This window comes from Oryctolagus cuniculus, chromosome 2, assembly GCF_051225735.1.
Source record: "Oryctolagus cuniculus isolate XC-2025 breed Fujian yellow rabbit chromosome 2, ASM5122573v1, whole genome shotgun sequence".
NCBI lineage: Eukaryota > Metazoa > Chordata > Mammalia > Lagomorpha > Leporidae > Oryctolagus > Oryctolagus cuniculus.
In genome coordinates, this window is record NC_142868.1 from 165135705 (window position 1) to 165153527 (window position 17823).

The window sequence follows — 17823 nt, forward strand, 5'->3', positions numbered from 1 at the left end:
GTTTGGAGATTTGTTCAAAGGCAGGTAGCTATCCCCTACAGAAAGAAACACAGCAGAGCTAGTGCTAGAACAGAGAGATCTAAAGGCTTGGAAGGATAATTTTTTTTTTTTTTTAATTTAAGGTTTATTCAGCAGGGCCAGTACTGTGGCTTTGCAGGTTACGCCTATGCCTACAGTACTGGCATCGCGTATGGGCACCGGTTCAAGTGCTGGCTGCTCTACTTCTGATCCAGCTCCCTGCTAACGTGCCCGGGAAAACAGTGGAAGATGGCCCAAGTCCTTGGGCCCCTGCCACCCACATGGGTGACCTAGAAGAAGCTCCTAGCTCCTGGCTTTGGCCTGCTCCAGCCCTGACCATTGCAGCCATTTGGGGAGTGAATTGGCAGACGGAAGATCCATCTCTATCTCTTTAAAAAAATTTATTTGCTGGTGCCGAGGCTCACTAGGCTAATCCTCCACCTAGCAGCGCCAGCACACCGGGTTCTAGTCCTGATCGGGATGCTGGATTCTGTCCCGGGTGCCCCTCTTCCAGGCCAGCTCTCTGCTGTGGCCAGGGAGTGCAGTGGAGGATGGCCCAAGTGCTTGGGCCCTGCACCCATGGGAGACCAGGATAAGTACCTGGCTCCTGCCATTGGATCAGCGCGGTGCGCCGGCCGCAGCGCACCTGCCGTGGCGGCCATTGGAGGGTGAACCAACGGCAAAAGGAAGACCTTTCTCTCTGTCTCTCTCTCTCACTGTCCACTCTGCCTGTCAGAAATAAATTAAAATTTTAAAAAAAATTTATTCATTTATTTGAAAGTTAAGTGTTACAGAGAGACAGAGGGACAGACAGACAAGAGGGAGAGAGGGAGAGATCTCTGACCCACTGTTTCACTTCCCAGATGGCCACAACAGCCAGCACTGGGCCAGACAGAAGCCAGGAGCTAGCAGCCAAGAGCTTCTCCATTCTCCCATGTGGGTGGCAGGGGCACAAAGACTTGGATCATCTTCCACTGCTTTTTCTAGCCCGCTAGCAGGGAGCTGGATCAGAAGTGGAGCATAGTGGAGCCATTGGAGGGTGAACCAATGGCAAAGGAAGACCTTTCTCTCTGTCTCTCTCTCTCACTGTCCACTCTGCCTGTCAAAAAAATTAAAAAAAAAAAAGAAAAAAAATAATAATGAGGGAAAACATGGCCTACCATAAAGCTTAGATAAATAAAGCTGGACTGCCCCACAATAGAACACTGCCCGGAGTGTGGACTCACAGATCACTATCCTGCTGTACCAGTCTAAAAGAGCATTACGTTAATAATGCTGGCTAGCAGTGATCAAAGAGGGGCGACCTGAGAGAGAATTGCATTTTCTATATGATATTTTGTGCTATCTACCACAAAATAAATGTTAAAATTAAAAATTAGAAAAACAAACAGAATACACAGAAGTCCCTTCATTGTGCTATAAGAAATCATTATAAGCATGTCTAACTGCCGAGTTATTTGGAGATTTTGACTGTAATGAAGGACATGAATGTAAGAGGGGCAGGGAACACACCAAGGGCATTCAACCTCTAATCCCTTTGGGATAAACAAGATGCCTTAAGATGCCCACAAGAGGGGGAAGAGTGCCTCCTCCCAGCTTCACCAGAAACAACTTCATTTTTATATTTTAATATTGTGCTGTGGCTGGTGCTGTGGCGTAGTGAGTAAGGCTACTGCCTACACTGCCGGCAATCCATATGGGCACCAGTTCGTGTCCCAGCTGCTCCACTTTTGATACAGCTCTCTGTTATAGCCTGGGAAAGCAGTGGAAGATGGTGCAAGCCCTTGGGCCCCTGCACCCACATGGAGACCTGAAAGAAGCTCCTGGCTCTTCTCTTTGGATCGGCGCAGCACCGGTGATTGTAGCCTTCTGGGAAGTGAAGCAGAGGATGGAAGACCTCTCTCTCTCTTTGCCTCTGCCTCTCTGTAACTCTGCCTTTCAAATAAATAAATATATCTTTAAAAAACATAATGTGGGAGGGCTGACGCTGTGGCATAGTAGGTTAAGCCTTCCCCTGCAGCGCCGGCATTCCATATGGGCGCCGGTTCAAGTCCTCAGTCCTGGATGCTCCACTTCTGATCCCGCTCTCTACTTTTGGCCTGGGAAAGAAGTGAAAGATGGCCCAAATGTATAGGGCCCCGCACCCACGCAGGAGACCGGAAGAACTCCTGGCTCCTGGCTTCAGACTGGTCAGCTCCAGCCCTTTTGGCCATTTGGGGAGTGAATCAGAGGACGGAAGACCTTTCTGTTTCTCCCTCTTTCTGTCTGTAACCCTACCTCTCAAACAAAATCTTAAAAAAAAAAAAAACAGGTTAAGATGCTCGCATGCCACACTGGAGTGCCTAGGTTCAACTGAAATCTGGCTGTGGCTTCCAAATCTAGCTTCCTGCTAATGCAGACCATGGCAGACAACAGTGATGGCTCAAGTAACTGGGTTCCTACCATCCACAGTGGAAACATGGATTGGGCTCCTGGCTCCTAACTTTGGCTTGGCACCTGTTGTAGGCATGTGGAGACTGAGCCTGTAGAAAGTTCTCTTTCTCTTTCTGGTTGTGTGTGTGTCTCTTTCTCTCTGCCTCTCAAATAAAAAATTTTCACAAAGAAAAAAAAAAAAAAGAGCCATAAAAAGCCTATAAAAGTGAAGTCACAAAGGACTAAGTAATTGAATATATTATTTTTCATTATTATTTGTTATAGAGTTAGACACATATAGCAGAAAGTTCTGCAATAGCAGATTCAACCAAGTAGAGAGTAGAACTATCTGGAGGGGTCTATGTCCCATTCTAGAGTGCATGGGTTTAGTTCTGGGCACCTGCTCCTAATTCTAGCTTCTAGCTAATACAGACCCTAGGGTAGCAGGTTAATAGCTCAACCAGATACAAAGGCATAGACTGAGTTCTTGGTCCCTAACTGAGCATAGCCCCAGCTGTTGTGGAAATACGGAGAGTGAACTAGCAGACTGGGGGCTTCTCTATCTCCATCTCCCTCTTGCTCTCAACTCTGTCTCTCAAATAAATTAAAAACAAAAATACAAAGAAAAGAAATTGTCACTACAGAACCTTCACAGATTTTGTCACTATTCCCTAAACATCACAGTGTAACAACTGGTCACATAGTATTTACAAGGTATTGGGTTTTATAAGTAATCTAGAGATGCCGTGAAGTATAAGGAGGTTATATGTAGGCTATCCAAAATTACTATGCCATTTTATAAAAGGGACTTGAGCATGTGCAGATTTTGGTATCCTGGGGGATCCTGGAGCCTAACCCCCTGTGGATACAGTGCGATGTCTTATTTCTAAAACTGGAAGGGCTTTTTATATAGCTTCCTGAAAGTTGCTTCTTCCACATGAAGACTACAATACTTGAGTTTCACGGTGTCCCTGTTTTCAAAGGACCTGAAATCTGAAGAAAAACATACCTTCTAAGAGCATTTCTGGAATGTCTGCTTGGTATCTGGGTCCCACTCTGATTTCACCTTTGTCAGCTAACAGTGTTTTCACTGAGGGATCATAGACCAATGAGTAGAAAAAGGTATCCTGAAAGGAATAATAAAAAATACCTAAGTAACCTTCATTTTCCCCATTTTTTATAAAGAAAAGAAATCAATGCTATACATGAAAACAAAACCATAGAGATACATACAACTTCATTTTGGTGAATGAATTAATAAATTAAGGGGAGCATGATATTACTGCCATTGTGTCAAAGAATGTGAACGTGCATCAGGCTAAAAGAAATAGCTTAAAATGGATTATCAAGCTTGAATATTTGTTTTAAGGTAAAAGAAAACAAACTTCTTTTAAATAAAGTTTTGAAAAACTAGCAAAGTTAAATCATAACTAAAAGATACAGCACTTCAAGTACTCTGCCTTTTTTTAAAGATTTATTTACTTATTTGAAAGACAAGGTTAGAGAGAGAAAGAGAAAGAGATCTTCCATCTGCTGGTTCACTCCCCAAAAGGCCCCAACAGCCGGGGCTGAGCCAGGACAAAGCAAGGAGCCAGGAGCTTCATTCAGGTCTCCCATGTGGATGCAGGGGCCCAAGCATTTGGGCCATCATCTTCTGCTTTCCCAGGCACATTAGCAGGGAGCTAGATCAGAAGGAGAGCAGCGAGGACTCAAACCAGTGCCCACAGCGGTGCCAGCACTGCAGGTGATTACTTAACCTGCTACGTCACAGCACTGGCCTCTCTAGTAATCTTCTAAACTTGTAAAGTCCACATGCAACAATAGCTGTGCCGAATGGATGCCAGGCAGTCTTACTTTTGGAGTGTTCATCCACATTTTAATCAAAATATTAAAAGGCACATACACAAGAGTTGAACTTATATGCATGTTACTATGTTTGGAAATATCTAATTGAATATTTATTAATTATAATTCTGCAGTGCTTTGAATTCTGAAGCATATGTGTACAGAAGCAGGTGTACAAACATAACCATTTGTACCAGCAGCAGCAACAGCACATGCATTAGGGCACAGTGGGCTGAGCCACTACTAGGGATGACTAAATCCTCTATCAGAGTGCCAGTTCCCTGGCTGCTCTACTACTGACCAAGCATTCTGCCAGTGCACCTGGGAAAGCAGCAGCAGATAGCTCAAGTTCTTGGGTCCCTGCCAACCTTGTGGGAGTTCCTGGATGCTGGCTTTGGCCTGGCCCAGCCCCCGCAGTTGTGGGCATTTGGGGAGTGCTCTCCCTCTCCCCTTTCTCATTTATCTTCTGCTCTCTCGCCTCTCCCTTTCTGTCATTCTGCCTTTCAAATTAGATTTTGCTGAATTCTACATAACCACTTGCAGGTGATCTAAACCAGCAAGAACCTTGCTTCTGCTTCCCACTACAATTTAGTAGATGAACTACACAACAATCTGTATTATATTCTGGAAGGAGACTTCACCAAGACACAGATGAGTCAGCTGCAAATAAAGAAAATCTGTCAAGCTGTAATGTTCTCCCCTCTTAAAGACTGTGATAAGGAGAACCAGAGGGGAAAAAAGAAACTTTTCCTATCCATTGAGAAATCCTGTGCTGTATTGTAATGATAGATTACTGTCAGGAGAAAAAAATTAAACAATAAAACTTTTTTTAAAAAAGTTTATTCATTTGAAAGTCAAAGTTACACAAAAAAAGAGAGACAGAGAGAGAGAGAGAGGTCTTCTAACCACTGGTTCACTCCCCAGTTGGCCACAACGGCCGAAGCTGTGCCGATCTGAACCCAGGAGCCAGGAGCATCCTGGGGTCTTCCCAAATGAGTGCAGGGGCCCAAGGACTTGGGCCATCTTCCACTGCTTTCCCAGGCCACAGCAGAAAGCTGAATTGGAAGTGAAGCAGCCAGGACTTGAACCGGCGCCTATATGGGATGCCGGCATTGCAGGCGGTGGCTTTATCCATTACACCACAGCACTGGCCCCAGTTTTATTCGTTTTGATAAGCAGATAATACTTTTGAGTATAGGAAGAAAAACCTTTTAATGAAGTATGCTCCGATTCTTTTTTTTCCAAATAAAAACCTTACATATATCTAATAAAGATTTTAGGGGAAAAAACATATAAAACCATAAAGATGAATTACTGAAACACCTATGGCACAACAGGTTAAGCCGCCACTTGTAACATAAGCATCCCATATTTAATCAGCAGTTCAAGTCCCAGATGTTCTGCTTCTGATCCAGCTCCCTGCTAACATATCAAGGCAGCAGAAAAGGGTCCAAGCACTTGGGCCAGTGCTACCAATGTAGGAGACCTGGAACGAGTTCAAGGCTCCTGGCTTCAGTCTGGTCTAGACCTGGATGATGCAGCCATTTGGGGGAGTGAACCAGTGAATAAAAGATCTGCATTTCTCTTTTTCCCTCTTTTTCTCTCTCTTTGTTGCTCTGCCTTTGAATTATATTTAAACAATAATAATGAAATATCACTGACAATAATATTCCCACAATACAAATGGTATTGCTTTAAAGGTCACCTAAAACATTTTATAAGGTAGAATGCTGTTTTTAAGAATTTCTCCTAGGGCCGGCGCTATGGCGCAGCTAGTTAACACCCTGGCCTGAAGCGCCAGCATCCCATATGGACACCAGTTCAAGACCCGGCTGCTCCACTTCTGATCCAGCTCTCGGGTATGGCCTGGGAAAGCAGTAGAAGATGGCCCAAGTCCTTGGGCCCCTGTACCCGCGTGGGAGACCCAGAAGAAGCTCTTGGCTCCTGGCTTCGGATTGGCCAATTGGGGAGTGAACCATCAGCTGGAAGACCTCTCTCTGTCTCTGCTTCTCCTCTCTCTGTGTAACTCGGACTTTCAAATAAATAAAGAAATCTTTAAAACATAAATAAATAAACAAGCTTCTTACTGAGATTTAATGAAAGAAACTTATAAATGACAAAAGTTATTAGGATTCCAGGAAAGAAAAGCAGACTAGCAATGGTAAAATTTCATCTGTAAAGAATCAAAAAATAAATCCACTTAATTACAAACCAAAAAATGTCAGAGAAGGATTGAGTTCAGTAAGTTAATTATTTCATACAGTCAAAAATATGTATCTACCAGAAACTAAATCATGTGTTATACTCTATAAGGTCTTTCATTACCAACTAAAAAACAGAGAGGCCTTATCTCAGATAACCAGAAAAATAAAATTATCGAAATACAGTTGAGTCAGTATACTTTTACTACTATATTACCATAAGGCATAAAAATACTTTGGTATATAAAAAATAAGTAAATGCAAAGGTATGAGCTTCATATGAAATACAGGAAAAAAACCAACTATGATTGTGAATTACCTCTTTATCAAGATATGACAACACAGATTCTGTCTCATTGAGAAGAGCAACACTGCATTTCCCCCTGTTGAAAACATAAAGAATAAGTGTGAGACACTGATGACATACACAAAGTTAAGACTATTCAACATGTAGGACTGAGACTGAGAAATTAGATGACAGTTAGGAATATAAGGCTCACTTTACAGTCCTGTTGGTAGACAAATTGTAAAAAAAAAAAAAGTCTGTCTTTGTAGGCATTTGTTGAGCAGCAAATCCTAACAGCATTTTATAGGTTACTTCTTTACTTCTTAATTATTCAAAGTAAAAAAGAATGCAATGAATACTCTTCAGAATAAGAGTCAGTTTCTGAAGCTATAAATAGGTATTACAAGATATTTCTATACAAAGAATCTTCAAAGAAATCACCATAAAAACCATTGCCTAAGACAATGCTCAGATTTTTCAGCAGCTACTACATAGGAGAGCCTAAATTAAAACATACTTTTATATGAGGATATAATAAACCTACCTTCTCTAAAATCACTATGAAGACTAGTTAAAATTTAAGCCGGAGAAACTTCTATAGAACAAGGGGCAAAATAAAAACCTACGGATTCATGGACCTTAAGGTCTGACTAAAGTTACCTTTGATCATAACCCCGGGTGTGACGGTGGAAATAACTCTCTGCTTTGAAAAGGTCTGTCTAGACGCTGAGAAAAATTAAGGTTATGCAGTAGAGTAGTTTATTATAAGTACTTTCAAAATGATAAAACATCAGGATGTGGAATTTCTATTTTATTTTTTTAAGAAGATTTATTTATTTATTTGAAAGTCAGAGTTACACAGAGAGAGAAAGAGAGGCAGAGAGAGAGAGAAAGAGAAGTCTTTCATCAGCTGGTTCACTCCCCAGATGGCCACAATGGCTGGAGCTGTGCCAATCGGAAGCCAGGAGCCAGGAGCTTTCCTGGGTCTCCCACATGGGTGCAGTGCAGCAAGGACCAGGGCCATCTTCAAGTGCTTTCCCAGGCCATAGCAGAGAGCTGGATAGAAAGTGGAGTAGCCTGGACCTGAACAGGTGTCCATATACAGGTAGAGGCTTTACCTGCTTCGCCACAGTGCCGGCCCCTCCATTTTATCTTATCAAATCTCTAATTCAGTTATCAGAAGAGTTATAAAGGTTTCTGTTTTTCTGATATATTTTATTGATGCATGGTAGTGAAGCAGAAAATTTAACATTATTACATCAGTACAATAACAACACTCGGTCAATTACCTGACGCTCTCACAAAGACAGCACAGCCACACTGCATAGAATAATTTCTTCGGCCTGTGAATACGTGCTCACACATGCAGCACGCTCAAGTAATAAATGAGCTTTTTCCTTTCATTTCCTTTCATTTACTTTTTCCTTTCAATATCAGCTGACAAGGCAATACAAGATACTTCAAAATGTTCATGGAAATGGAATTGAAAGATAAGTGGCCAGTGCTGCAGCTCAATAGGCTAATCCTCCGCCTTGCGGCACCGGCACACCGGGTTCTAGTCCCGGTCAGGGCACCGGATTCTGTCCCGGTTGCCCCTCTTCCAGGCCAGCTCTCTGCTGTGGCCAGGGAGTGCAGTGGAGGATGGCCCAAGTGCTTGGGCCCTGCACCCCATGGGAGACCAGGATAAGTACCCGGCTCCTGCCTTCGGATCAGCAAGGTGCGCCGGCAGCAGCGCACCAGCAGCAGTGCACCGGCAGCAGCACGCGGCAGCAGCACGCCGGCAGCAGCACGCCGGCCGCGGCGGCCACTGGAGGGTGAACCAATGGCAAAGGAAGACCTTTCTCTCTGTCTCTCCCTCTCACTGTCCACTCTGCCTGTCAAAAAAAAAAAAAAAAAAGTATTTCAGCCTAAGAATTTTTTAAATCCATGCTTATCAAGGGACATTAAAAAGCTAAAAGAAAAAGCATTTTATGAAAAATCTACGCATGGATTTCAGAAATATTTTTGCACCAAAATAAAAACTTTTCTTTTACTTCTATTTTTCCATGAACACTTTGAAGTACCCACATATTTCTTTTTTTTTTTTTAAATGTTAAATGACCTAGAAGAAATACAGACTTTTAGGTTCCCTAAAGTCAGGTTTGTTTGCAGGAGAAGGAGTCAAACCTGCTTAATATTATAATGGATATCATCACTTTTACTCACTTGAATTTGTTTTCTTTTTGTAAAGATTTATTTATTTATTTATCCCTAAATGGGATGGTTAGATGGAAGCCAGGAGCCAGGAGCTTCAACTAGGTCTCCCACCTGGATGCAGGGGGTCCAAGCACTTGGGCCATCTTCCACTACTTTTCCAGGCCCATTAGCAAGAAGTTGGATCAGAAGTGGATCAGACAGGGATAGAAATGATGGCCGTATGAAATGCTGGTGTCAGAGGAGGTAGCTTAACATTCTGTGCCACAACCCTGCCCTATTCAATTTTTCTGAAAGATTTACTATTTGAAAGAAGAGAGTCAGGGGACGTGGGGACACGGCAGAGAGAGACAGATCTTCCATCAACTCATTTACTCCTCAAATGGCCACAATGGCCAGGGCCAGGCCAGGCAAGGCCAAAGCCAGTAGCCAGGAACTCCAGGCAGGTCTGCCACATGGGTAGTAGTGGCCCAAACACTTCGGCCATCTTCTGCTGCTTTCCAAGACACATTAACAGGGAGCTGGATTGGAAGTGGAACAGCTGAGAACTGAACTATTGTGCTCATGTGGGCCACTGGATCATAGGCAACAACTTAACCTGCCATGACGCAACACCGGACCCTAATCACTTGAATTTTAAGGGTCAACAAACTTAAAATTCACACAAGCAATATAGCATACCTAAGAAGTCTCCTCCACACAGCCTAAAATGGACAAAATATTGTCAAACTCTTTTACTCTAGTAATTACATTAGCAGATTAAGGAAACATTTGATTATACTATTTCAGATCACAACCTAATTACAAAGTCAATAGGATACCCAGGCAATCTAAAGTAAATAATCCTTGAATTATCTTTAATAATCCTTAAATTATCTTTAACGTAGCTATATTGTACTTTTCTCAAAATCAAAATCTTAATTTTTGGGTAAAGCCACCTCCTGAAGCGCTGACATCCCACATGGGCGCTGGTTCAAGTCCCTTGATTCAGCTCTCTGCTTATGGCCTGGGAAAACAGTAGAAGATGGCCCAAGTGTTTGGGCCCCTACACCCAAGTGGAAGACCCAGACAAAGCTGCTGGCTCCTCGTTTCAGGTGGGCTCAGCTCCAGTTGTTCCAGCCATTTGGGGAGTGAACAAGTGGATGGATGTCTTCTCCTTCTCTCTCTGCTTCTGCCTCTCTGTAACTCTGCCTCTCAAATAAATCTTTAAAAAAAAAAAAAAAAAGCCTTAACTCTTAAAATGTTCATGTACATATATTAACAGCTAACAAAGTATGTGGCTGAGTCAGAAATACTTTATGCAGCCGGCACCGCGGCTTACTAAGCTAATTCTCTGCCTGCGGCACCGGCACAGAACCAACTGGGTTCTAGTCCCAGTTGGGGCGCGCCGGATTCTGTCCCGGCTGCTCTTCTTCCAGTCCAGCTCTCTGCTGTGGCCCAGGAAGCCAGTGGAGGATGGCCCAAGTGCTTGTACCCTGCACCCGCATGGGAGACCAGGAGAAGCACCTGGCTCCTGGCTTCGGATAAGCACAGCGCACTGGCCACAGTGCACCAGCCGTAGTGGCCATTTGGGGAGTAAACCAATGGAAGGAAGACATGTCTCCCTCTCTCACTAACTCTGCCTGTCAAACAAAAAAGAATTACTTCATGCAGTAAATGTGAATATGTAATTAATACATGTACTACCACGCCAAGAATTGTTGATAAAACTGGTTTAAAAATAGATTTAACGTCTTGGGTTCCAAGAGCCAAACAAATCTTGGCTCACAGATAAAAGCATGGTAAATTTTAAGCTAACTAAACCTAAAGGAACTATCATTCAATTCAGAATTTAAATAATCCAACTGATCTACAAAGAGAAATCAAGGAATGAAGGAGCTACTTTCTCCACAATATTTTAATCCTCCAAGAATATATACCCAAACGTGATATAAAGCATCTTGGCCGGCGCCGCGGCTCAATAGGCTAATCCTCCACCTGTGGCACCGGCACACCAAGTTCTAGTCCCGGTCGGGGCACCGGATTCTGTCCCGGTTGCCCCTCTTCCAGGCCAGCTCTCTGCTGTGGCCCAGAAGTACAGTGGAGGATGGCTCCCAGCTTCGGATCAGCACGGTGCGCTGGCCACAGCAGCCATTGGAGGGTGAACCAATGGTAAAGGAAGACCTTTCTCTCTCTCTCACTGTCCACTCTGCTTGTCAAATAAATAAATAAATAAATAAATAAAATAAAAAAGCATCTTGAAGACCTAACCCAAAGAAAAATGACCCACACCCATACAGTCAAGCCTACTGTGTTTCTACATGGTATCACATAAGATTACAGAATTGTGACAGATATAATATCTGACCCCACAGATCACTTCAAAAAAACTTTTGAATATATACTCTGCTACAGAGACTGTGCAGGGTGTTGATACAGAGACTCATAGGGATAAACAACTATAACACAACACAGCCCCCATGTCTAATGACAGGTATCAATCAACCTAGAATCCCCTGTGTGGTCAGCAGTATGGCACAGACTAAAAAATGACTATACAAGAGCTAGAATTGTGGCACAGTGGGTTAAGCTGCCACCTTCAACTCCAGCATCCCATGTGGGTGCTGGTTCGAGTCCTGGCTGCTTCAATCCAGTTTCCTGTTATTGTGCCTGGGAAGGCAGTGGAAGTCGAAGTGCTTGGGCCCCTTCGACCCACATGAAAGACCCAGCTAGAGTTCCAGGTTTCTGGCTTCAGCCTAGCCGGAATCCAGCTGCTGTGGCCACTTGGAGAGTGAACCAGTGGATAGAAGATTCTCTCTTTATCTCTCTCTCTCTGTAACTCTGCCTTTCAAATAAACAAATCTTTAAAAAAAAAAAAACTACTATGCAAAAATGTTAATATAGGTTATGCATTTCTCTTATCTAAAGATGTTATAGACCAGCGCCACGACTCACTAGGCTAATCCTCCGCCTGTGGCGCCAGCACACCGGGTTCTAGTCCCGGTTGGGGCGCCGGATTCTGTCCCAATGCCTCCTCTTCCAGTCCAGCTCTCTTCTGTGGCCCGGGAGTGCAGTGGAGGATGGCCCAAGTGCTTGGGCCCTGCACCCCATGGGAGACCAGGAGAAGCACCTGGCTCCTGGTTTCGGATAGGCGCAGTGCACCGGCCATTTCGGGGCTGAACCAACGGAAGGAAGATCTTTCTCTTTGTCTCTCTCTCTCTCACTGTTTAACTCTGCCTGTCCAAAAAAAAAAAAAAAAATGTTATATATTTCTATACATGAAAGAGAAAAGTTAAAATTAGTTGTCATTTCTCCCTATCTGTAGACTTTCCTTTGATAGAACTAAAGCTTGTAGAGTGGCTGAAGATCACCACCCCTACTTAGAAACTACAAATTTCTTAGGGCTGAAACCAGATTTCCTGAATCCCACTATCCTAGGGAAGGATCCAATCATCTACATGATTAACATACCTCACCAGGTGATTGTTAGGTATACTAAACTTGGAAAACAACTCTCCTACAGATGCAGAACCTGACTTTAAGCTTTCCTTTTTCAACAAAAACCATTATTTATTAAGAAAAGCATTTTCCTGAATGGTTCTATGAGTCTTATATTTGCCACAAACTCTGGATTCTGAACATTTCCCTCATATACAGAATAGCCTGAAAATACTACATTCTGTGATTTCAGATTCAGTGACTAGACAGAATTACACAGCATTTCATCTATTTAATACAATGAACAAAAAATTTTTTTAAAAGATTCACTTACTTAATTGAAAGGCCAAGTTACAGAGAGGCAGAGAAAGAGAGAAAGAGAGAGAGAGGTCTTCCATTCGCTGATTCACTCAAATGGCAGCAACGGCCTGAACTGGGCCAATCCAAATCCAGGAGCCAGGAGGTTCTTCCTGGTCTCCCAAGTGGGTGCAGGGGCCCAAGAACTTGGGCCATCTTTTACTGCTTTCTGAAGCCATAGCAGAGAGCTGGATTGGACGTGGAGCAGCCAGGATATGAAAGGTGCCCATGTGGGATTCCAGCACTGCAGGCAGCAGTTAGTACTAAGCCCCAGCGCCAGCCCTGACAAACAAATTTTTAAAAACTGAAGTTCAAGGGCCAGTACTGTGGCACAGTGGCTTAAGCCCCGACCTGTGACAATGGCATCCCATATGGGCGTTGGTTCGAGTCTCAGCTGCGCCACTTCTGATTCGGCTCCCTGCTAATGGCCTAGGAAAGCAGCAGAAGATGGCCCAGGAAAGCAGCAGAAGATGGCCCAAGTGCTTTGGCCCCTCCACCTGCGTCAGAGACCCAGAAGCTGCTCCTGGCTCCTGGCTTCGGATTGTCCAGCTCCTGATGTTGCGACCATTTGGGAGTGAACTAGCAGACAGAAGACTTCTCTGTGTCTCTCTGTCTCTCTCTCTGTAAATCTGCCTTTCAAATAAATAAAAATAAATAAATAAATGATGTTCAAAGATGCAAAATGCAAAGTCTCATTTCTCAACAAAAACTCTGTAAGATACACAAGAAGAAAAATCCCAAATTCTGAAGAAAACTATTTCCAAATCAATATTATATGCTGAATGAAGGACAAACATTTGGCACAGCAATTAAGATACCACTTGAGATGCCCACATTCTGTTAGGTAGGAAGTCAGATATGAGCTTATGTGTGTGTGACATAAAGGCCTAAAGAAAAGACATCTATGTCCAGCATATGCATCTGCATCTGTGGGGGGGGGGTGTCCCTGCCCATTCTGCCTGGCAATCTTCCACAATCTCCCAGATGCAGCCCAGTATCTGCATTTCAAATACTCTGCTCCGATCCCGATTCTCCAGGGGGTCTTGCTCACCTTTCCTCTAAACTCAGGACAGTGCCAGCTAGGCTTCCTCCTGTCTGACACCTTCAGGGGGAAAACTCAGATAGGAGATTCTTAATATTTACATCCATAAAATCCCTTGTTTCGGGAAGAAATGTGTGAAGACAGAGGCCCATCTCCTTAAAAACCCCTGGCCTAAATGTAGACTGGGCACTCTCTCTCAGGTCGGGTCTGGAGAGGTGCCCATCTGTTCTTATGGATGTCCCTTCCCTAATAAACTTTGCTACTTTTACTTTCCACTACTCTGTCTCATGCCTGAATTCTTTCTTGCGGAAAAGACAAGAACCCTGCCATTCTCCGGTAACAATTCCATACTGGAGTGCTAGTTTGAGTACCAGCTATGCTTTCCATTCCAACTTCCTGGGAATGTGCACCCTAGAGGGCAGCATGTGATGGCTCAAACAGCTGGGTCTTCGCCACCCACATGGAAGACAGGGAGTGAAGTCCCAGCTCCTGGCTGAGTGGGAGATATCTATCCCTCTCTTTGTCCTTGTCTGTCTTTAAAATAAATGTTCAAAAAATATTTTAAAAGAACTACATGCTGAAACAATTAGTCAAGCATGAAAAACATTTTCAGAATGCAAAAACTAAAAAATTAACATTTTAGAAGACTATTCCAGGCCAGTGCCTCAGCTCACTAGGCTAATCCTCCACCTTGCGGCGCCGGCACACAGGGTTCTAGTCCCAGTCGGGACGCTGGAGTCTGTCCCGGGTGCCCCTCTCTGCTGTGGCGAGGGAGTGCAGTGGAGGATGGCCCAAGTCCTTGGGCCCTGCACCCCATGGGAGACCAGGAGAAGCACCTAGCTCCTGCCATCAGATCAGCGCGGTGCGCCGGCCGCAGCGCACCAGCCACGGCGGCCATTGGAGGGTGAACCAACGGCAAAAGGAAGACCTTTCTCTGTCTCTCTCTCTTTCACTATCCACTCTGCCTGTCAAAAAAAAAAAAAAAAAAAAGAATACTATTCGAGTGCTGGTGTGGCTCAATAGGCTAATCCTCCGCCTAGCGGCGCCGGCACACCAGGGTCTAGTCCCTGGTTCCTGGCTTCAGATCAGCGCAATGCGCCGGCTGCAGCAGCCATTGGAGGGTGAACCAACGGAAAAAGGAAGACCTTTCTCTCTGTCTCTCTCTCTCACGGTGCACTCTGCCTGTCCAAAAAAAAAGACTATTCAAAAGGAAAAGGCAAAACAATTATTAACCACCAGGAAAACAAAAAGTTGTAAAAGAAGGAATATGTGAAGAATATTTACACGTTCATAAAATGCAAATATTGGCTACATTAAATAAAAAGCTATGGAAATGCTGGAAACACAAGGGAAAGAAGAGGAGGAGGAAGACCAATTTCTAAACCCACACAATTAAGTATAGCAAGTACAGGATAAATGCAGAAGTCACTATCTGAAGAATTGCAAATGACTGCAAAGTAGCAATCAACCATACGACTGACTTGGGTATCATTTCATAACTATACACACACATATATATAAAAACACTGTATAAATTCCAAGTTTTATTCAAGAACTCGAAGTATTCTAGATAAATGAGTTTTAATCCTCTTCATCTTGGTTTATCTGGAAGTAACATAATTCATAACTGGTTAGCAGCTATGTACAACCAGTCATGTAGATTATTCCTCAAATACTTCTGGGTAAAATATTTCAAATACCATTTGGCAAAAGGCATGTTTGAAGTGAGTGATTCTAATCGTGTTCCTTTAGATGGTTAACAGCCTCTCCACCGGGACTCCCAGCTTTTCCCTTCCCTTTGATTCTCTCTTGGGAAACTGCTCAAAAGTAGCAGCATCCATGATTCCAGTATTTGCTTTTTTTTTTTTTATTTTTGCACCATCAGATAGTTTTATATTTGCTTTTTTAAAAATAATTAAATTTAAAATTAAAGAAGAGATCCTAATTAGCTAAATTGTACAAATTTGTATAAATACCATACCAGAAAGCAAGGAGTATTAAGAACGACTCTATATCAGGCTTTTTCAAGATGGGTACCGCTGATTAAAATTTGGGACCAGATAATTCTTAATTGCCAGGGCTGTCCTATGCACTTAGCAGTACCCTTGGCCTCTACTCACTCTCATCCCAAACTTCCCCTGAGACACAAAATCACCTTGGTTTGAGAACAAGTAATCTACATTATAGGGCTACTGAGCCATGGTTTTCTTAATTTTATCATGGAAACAAGCATTTAACATTGCCTAAACAAGTGTAAGAGTCTTTAGATTCTTAAAAAGAAGAGGATTAGCCTGTTGAGCCGCGGCGCGGCACACCGGGTTCTAGTCCCAGTCGGGGCGCTGGATTCTGTCCCAGTTGCCCCTCTTCCAGGCCAGCTCTCTGCTATGGCCCAGGAGTGCAGTGGAGGATGGCCCAAGTGCTTGGGACCTGCACCCCATGGGAGACCAGGAGAAGCACCTGGTTCCTGCCTTCGGATCAGTGCGGTGCGCTGGCCGCAGCACAACAGCCACGGCGGCCATTGGAGGGTGAACCAACGGCAAAGGAAGACCTTTCTCTCTCTCTCTCACGGTCCACTCTGTCTGTCAAAAAAAAAAAAAAGGAGAGCAAGAAATCTGGAAACCTTTAAACATTTCTATTCAGATTTGCTTTCTGTTAGTACTGCTTCAGCAGATATTAACAAACAAAAAAGAAAAGGAGGCAGCGGCAGATATTTGGCACAGTGGTCAAGCTTCCCCTTGAGACTCCTGCATCTAGTGCATGAGTACCAGGGTTCAAGTCCTGGCTGAGCTCCCCATCTTCGCTTCTTGCTAATATGCGTGCTGGAAGGTAGCCGGTAATGGCTAAAGTACTTGAGTCTCTGCCACCAATGTGGGAGACCCAGATTTCGAGTTCCCAACTGTCAGATTTGTCCTGGCTCAGGCCTGATTATTGCAGGCATCTGGGGCATCCATCAGCAGACGGGAGATGTGTATGTCTCTCTGCCTTTCAAATGAATAAACAAATTTAAAAACCAAACAGAACGTCTGTTTGGGTAGGTGACCAGAATGAAAAGCCAAGAACAGACGTTTAGAGTTAATGTGGTGGATACATGGATTATGCAAAGTAAATGATTGACAGTAGTGTTTTTGCGAAGCTCACTCTGTCCATGGCTTGTGGACCCAACAGACCATGATTCTGAAGATTTGGAACAAAGAGAAAAGAAACTGTCAAAGAAGAATCAAGGGGTGAAAGCTGTTCCCTTGATGCCCTCTTCTTCCTTTTCTATGCACAGGTGAAATGTTCCCTAGATGGCTGTGGATACTGAGAAGATCCTTCTCTCAAGGACAGGATGGCAAATTGTTCTGACTACAGGAAAAGCTCACAGCTTCCCCTGCAACAGTAGTGGTGGGGACAATACACTGAATACACTTAGTAACTCCTGCACTGTGATTTTAGATGGAGAAATAAACAACTCAACCCATAAGTAGATAGGTAAAATGGTCATCTCAAGGGGAAGACTATAGTACAAATACAAAAAAAATTCTACACATGTAAATATTAACATGTGAAACTGTGATATGACTTTTCTCCAGCTATTGTGTATTTCCTGCAGTCCACCTTCTAAGAGCCTAATAAGTAAACTACATAATTAATCTCCTAATATTAAATCATTTCTTAAGTAGTGTTACTTACAGTCATTGATGACACTCTTTGGGCTCATTCAAATTTTGTTTACAAATTACCAAGAGCACTATAAAAATCAACCTATCTTAAAAGACAAATGCTGGCACATTAGATATATTTTTTTAAGATTCCAAATAAGCTTCCTCTAACATAAATGGCCAAACTGAAGAAACTGGTAATCCACACTGGAGTTCTATTTTATTTCTTATGTGAATAAAGAAATCCCCCTAAACTTAATTAGGACACTTTCAACAATTTTATGTGGTATTAATTTTGAATGTATACTCACAATTACACATGTCAAGTGATCTATGTTCAAGTTTATTCTGTGTAGTACTGCTTTTAACAGCAAAAGACTAAACTGAACCAAACAAATGAGAAATATAACC

The 17823-nt window shown here is 43.2% G+C and overlaps 1 protein-coding gene across 26 annotated transcripts in view; it reads right to left on the bottom strand.

The window, feature by feature from the left end:
- Positions 1–17823, bottom strand: part of MTA3 (metastasis associated 1 family member 3) — a 222182-nt gene that overhangs the window by 73141 nt on the left and 131218 nt on the right. For all 26 annotated transcript variants that reach the window (XR_011386670.2, XR_011386669.2, XM_089326485.1 and 23 more), the window contains 2 exons: positions 6796–6859; positions 3440–3557 (listed from right to left, as the gene is read on the bottom strand). Coding sequence is in view for 24 of the 26 variants with exons in the window: in XM_070069204.2 (XP_069925305.2) it covers positions 3440–3557; positions 6796–6859 (182 nt within the window). In the remaining 2 variants the exon portion in view is untranslated. The remainder of the gene's footprint in view (positions 1–3439; positions 3558–6795; positions 6860–17823) is intronic.